The 5,716-nt window shown below is 42.6% G+C and overlaps 1 protein-coding gene across 1 annotated transcript in view; it reads left to right on the top strand.

Moving 5' to 3' along the window:
* Positions 1-462: 462 nt before the first annotated feature.
* LOC104529920 (polyadenylate-binding protein 4) overlaps positions 463-5,716 on the top strand; it is a 13,345-nt gene continuing 8,091 nt past the window's right edge. The window contains 1 exon segment of the mRNA XM_010174366.1: positions 463-655. Coding sequence (XP_010172668.1) covers positions 463-655 — 193 coding nt within the window.

Raw genomic sequence — 5,716 nt, 5'->3', positions numbered from 1 at the left:
AAGCTCAGAAAATCCCTTCGCCTCCGCTCTGGGGAACTGGGGCTGAATTAGACTCATACAGCACAATAAGGGCCGTGGTTTTAAGGAGCTCGAGGAGGGTTTTGCCTCAGAGCTGACGGGGGAAGCGCCTATGAATTGTAGCTTCGTATCCGACCCCCCTTTCCTGAAGGTTTAACTTTGGTTTTGCTGATTTCCAGCCTCTTTTTTCCCCTCCTCAGCCTCTCTCTATCCCAGGGGAGCAGCAGACCCCTGGTCCCCTCCATTGCACCTTCCCTCTGGTCACCTCCTGCCGCCCCCACGAGCTATTTCTTCAGGCCTCTGCTTAGTGAAACTTTTAAATAAGATTTTGAGTTTTCCCCCCAGTTTAAATATTTACAAAAAAAACCCCAAAAAACCTGACTTAAAGAAATCCCAAGAATAAAACCCTCTTAGTTCCTGGTGGGAGCACGTGCTGGGTGGAAGATGAACACGGCTGCCAGCAGTTACCCGATGGCTTCGCTGTACGTGGGTGATCTGCACCCCGATGTCACCGAGGCCATGCTCTATGAGAAGTTCAGCCCCGCTGGCCCCGTGCTCTCCATTCGGGTCTGCAGGGATATGATCACCCGCCGGTCCCTCGGGTACGCCTACGTCAACTTCCAGCAGCCAGCAGATGGTAAGTGACATACACGACCACATCTACATCTTTTTATTTTATTTTTTTACTTTTACTCACTTTTTTTCTCCCAATCCATGCTGCTGCTTGTGTGTTTTGCCATGTAGCTGCCTGCCAAAATACTACAGTTACAGTCTAAGTAATGACTTGCTAGTGATTGAAGCTGGAATATTTTTTTACTGCTTATTATCTCCAAAATACTCTACAAATGCACATCTGGGTAACATCTCTGATAGACCTGTTTCTCTCTTACTGAACTTAAACTTTGAAAACTTGGGTTTGTTCCAGCTCATGCAAGTGAATCATCTCCACTGTTTTCTCCTTCATTCTCGTGCAGGTTTGGGCTGTTTGTGTGGGTCTTCATACAGTCAGTCCTGGCAGGAAAAAGTTCAGAGTGGTCAGCCCAGGTTGAATGTTCATCTTGCCTGGCTGAGCCCCGGGCTGCCCACCTGCTCTGATTTAATCTTTGGGAGATCTGATGGACTGCGGATTGCTGTGTTTGTGCAAGCAGCTGGATGGGTCTCCCTGTCTGGGAAGTGGTATTTTTGTATTAATAGGAAAGAAGATGGATTGCTTAATGCATGGAAAACCAGATTGTCTAACATGCAGAAGCCAGGTTGATTTGCTTTTGCCAGGCTCATTTTTTTCATACTTTGTTTCCTGCTCAAGTTAGTATTCCAAAGCTGAAGCAGCAGTATCATGTGGAAGATGGGACAGAAGAGGTCATTTTGGAACATGTCTTTTCTGGAAGAAAAATGGGTCAGCATTTTGTGCCCTAGTTTTCAGAGTTTTTGCTTGTTGCCTGGTGCAAGTTTCTTGCTCTGTGCTGTGATGGAGCAGTATCTGTATGTGATAGATGAATGAACTTTCCCTTTGAATTCAGAATCAATTCACAACAGCACAGATATCACCAGCAAGTAAACTTTCCTGTAGCCTGTAGCAGACCATCCTGCTTTACATTTGTACAGTTGCACAGGGTAAGATATAGACTTTGAATCGAAGCATTTGTTGGATAGAAAACAGGAACATCATTACAAAATTGTGTCCCTGCATGGTAGCAGAGTCTCTGGGATTGAGCTCTTGGCTGGAATGTTTGGATTTTACCTAGTTTGTTGTGACTGTATGCCATCCCAGATTCCATCCTCTCCCAGGTCTGGGTACCTTCTGCATGTCCTTTCCTTGGGATGCTGACTGATCTGATTGAGGACTTCTGATCCTTTCTCATGCCAGGCTGAGGAAAAGCTGGCTTGCACCCCAGTGCATAATTTCTCATTCATGGATCTCTGAGAAATGTTTTTTTTATACAGAATAAGCCATGTATTAATGTGTGTTAAAACTTGCCAGTGAGCAGGAAAGAACTTCAGAGCCTGTATCTGTGGTCCCTTCCTGCTCTGATGAACGTGTCTGCTCTGACTCCCTCTCGTAAAGCCACCTTGATGCGTTCATGTGCTGCACACTTATCCAGGCTCACCTGCCTTTGTATAGGCTATGGTCTCATTTTTTTAGGATGAGAGACGTAAAAACAAGCAGCAGAAATAAAGCCAAGAAGGAAATTGGAGTTCAGATTAGATAAATGTTGGGGAGATGGGGTGCAAAAGTATAGAAAAAGTTATCTTAAAGTAAAGACAACCTGTGTCATGTGGAGTTCTGATGTTAAAAGGGAAGAGTGGCTAGTCACACGTGCCTGCTTTAGCAGAAAGAAGTTCTGCAGCTTGTACCAATACAAGGACAGGTGGCCTTCCAATATATTCCAAGGTAATCTTTTATGGTAATAAACAGGCAGGAATTTAGAGGGAGGTTGCATCATTCTGGGCTCCTGGTGAGGCAGCAGACATTTTAGGAAGTCCTGGTACTTCAAGTGATACTTTGACAAAGTAAGTGGTGTCTTGTTACTGGTAGGTCTTAGAAGGTCAAGTGATTTAAACCTAATCATTGAGTTAATATCAGGAAGGAGAAATATTCAAACTACTTCTGCCCTCATGAAGAGATCTCTTCTGAAATGCTCCTAATTTTGTCTGTCTGGCAAACTGCAGCGTGTGTTACTTTGCATAAGTAAAAACCAGCTGCTGAACTAAATGTAATGCAGCAGAACACAGATAATTTTGGGAAGCTGAGCCCGTTGGTGGTGTGTTACAGTTTCTCTGAAGCAAAGACTTGAATATGAAGAATACAATTTTGATTGTCAAATGCAGAAAATTGGCTTTTATTCCCAAAGTGGCAGTACACGGTGCTGCCTGCATGAGGGCTTTCTGAGAGAAGGGGGGATCTGTATTTTCTTCCAGGAATGCATAGTCAGAAATGCATTTGGGCTTCATTTTACTGAAGTCTGTGGAAAGATGAGGAGCTCTGTAGCACTGTCAGGATCTGTTTTGATTTATGGGTCACAGTAGAAGCTGAGAAGTGCCTCATGAAAATAATGGGGAAGCTTTGAGCTCTGAAAGCTTTAGGGGAAGTTCTTGTGGGCACATTGTTAGTATGCTTGTATGCTTGTAGGTATTAAAGAAGTTGATATGTGATAGTTTGCATTTCCCTTTTGTGGAAGGATGAGTGCTTCATAAATCTGAAAAAAAAAACCAACCCAGTTTTAACTTTTTTTCTGTGGGCAATAAGACGTGGGCCATATGACTAGAGAAAGACCATAGAGCAAGTCAAGTAGCCAGAACTCTTGCCCATTACATGGGGCCACCAGGAGCTCATGCTGTCACATCCTGAATGTACTCTGTACTTCCAGGGTTTGTGTCCAAATTGATTCAAAACTTTGTGGTTTTTCTTTATATTTTTGTTAGTTAATGGAGTGCTGCTTGATCTTGGAAGGGGTTGCTTTCAGGATGTGCATTGTTGAACTGGTAGTTTGCTGCAGAGAGGTTATTTTTAGTGAAAATAAGCTCTGCTGTTTTTAATTGCAGTTCTTTGTCATAATAACCAGTGAATGCTGAATCTGTCATAGTTTGATAGACAGATTAAGGAACTGCTTCAAAGTTCTGGCTAGTTCAGGCTCAGCTGTGGTTGTTAATATTTATTCTTTTTTTGTCTGTGAAGAAGGGAAAGAAAACAAACTCACTTGATTTGAAAGAAAAGCTGAATTTCCTTTTTCATGTGTTCCTCATACAATTTAATTGCATTCCAGGGTTTCATAACGTTGACAGCAGTCATGATGCGACAACTCAGATAATGAAGCAGAGAAACTTTCATATGGCTAGAGAGATAAGCTGTTCTGGAAGTACAGAGAAAACAGCACATTTCCCAAGCAAAGAAGGAGCCCAGAGTGAGGATTAGATAAATGTCTTTGAAGAAACGTGTAGAAGAGTATAGATAAACTTTTTTTGTCTCTTTTCTTCCTTAAAGAAGAGAAGACAATGTCAGAGAAGACCTGGATGGTGTAAAGGCAGGTGTGAAGTCAAAGGGAAGAACAGTTACTTACAACAGCATTTTATTCTGACTCTGGTCAAGGGTTTTAAATTTCTTCTGTATGCAACCTCTCCTTCTTTAAAACAAGTGGTTAAATTTGTGCTGTGTGCTTTTGTCGGGTCTTTTTTTGCTTAGTGATGTAAGTGAGAGCCTGGAGGTTTGCAGTGCAGCCACCTTTGCAGAATAAAACTCCTTGTGTGGAGTTTCTCATGGGTAAATCTTGGTGTGTGTGTGATTATCTGTCTTTATGCTGCTCAACTACAGTTGCTAATTCCAGCATTGTGTTAGCTCTGCATCATGAAGCCTGTAAGGGAGATTAATTACTTTGAGGCCTAAGGCAAGCTGCAAGGAGTGTTCATCTGCTTTCCTGATCCAGAAGACTATGGAAGAGGAAGCCTGAAAGGGGTTAAGAGTGTGTATGATGTTATGTATGAGTTGCAGTTGAATCTGCTGGAAGGATGACAGGAACCAGTGGGAGGGAAATAGATACAGGAACTGAAATGGCCAAAGCTTTGTGGCTTAAATAGAGGAAAATGAGAAGGTGTTTGCTCAGATTAAGGAAATGAATCAGATGCGCCCAGTCTGAGTCATTCACATAACTCATGCTGATCCTTTACAGGTTCTCTTAGGAACTGGTGTGATGTGGATGTATTTCTACCTGTGAGCATGGGAGACTTTCCTCAAATCAGGGAATCCATCGAGGGCTTTCTTGCACCACTGCTCACGAGAAGTATCTGAGTGAATTTCAAGCAGACTCTAATAACAGGGTGGAATACTAGCAAGTTATTGAAAGAGCAGTGCAATAGTATCTGCTTAGGAAGCTTGAAAGAGAGCTGGGAGTAGGTTCATAGCTGGTCTCTGTCTTGGTAGCTACTGCAAGAGTGTTTCACAGTTCCCTCTGGTTACATGCCACTGCTTCATCTGCTTGTCACCTTTCAGCAGGAGCCCTGTTTCTGCTGCAAATGGTATATGCAACTAGTTTGTGTCCATGCCAACACATGCTTCTGGAGGACCTCTCCCTGCTATAAATAAACACTGCCAAATTTGACGAGCTGGACCAAGTTGCCTGCTGAAGTGCCTCCTAGGAATGGACTGCAGGAAGAACCTCAGTTGCATTGATTCAGAGCAGCAGCTGAGGATCATTTTAGCATGGCAGTTAATTGCATTTAACACCTTTGACTAAACACAGCTAGTAGAGTTGTAGCAAGTATAACTTTTCTCCTTAAATTCTTTTCTCTTTATTTACAAGCCTGACTACTTCAGGAATGAAGTCCATAAGAGCTTGTTTTCGAGCTTGTGAAGGACGGGGGGAAAATAATGAAGGCACCACTTCAATTTAAAAAGCAACAACAGCAAAAAACATTTTCAAAGCACATGAAAAATGCTGAGAAATGTTCATGCAGTACTTAAAACTGACTTTGGAGGTGGGGAGTGCAGGAGACTTTTGTAGGCAATATCTCATTGGAGTTCCTGGAGATAGTTTCATGAAATGCTGAGTAGTTACTCTAGTTGCATTAGGAGTCAAATGAAAGGAGAAGGAATTTGAAATGCCATTTTCCTTGAATTTGCTGCACCTGAAATCTTAATCAGCAAATATCACTGGGTGAAGGTGGCCTGGAAGAATTGAGACAAACAAATTTGGAAAACTTGGGT

This window comes from Antrostomus carolinensis, unplaced genomic scaffold (genome assembly GCF_000700745.2).
Source record: "Antrostomus carolinensis isolate BGI_N321 unplaced genomic scaffold, ASM70074v2 scaffold18060, whole genome shotgun sequence".
Taxonomy (NCBI): Eukaryota; Metazoa; Chordata; class Aves; order Caprimulgiformes; family Caprimulgidae; genus Antrostomus; species Antrostomus carolinensis.
Note: the sequence above shows the minus strand (reverse complement) of the source record. Positions and strands in the feature narration are given on the sequence as shown.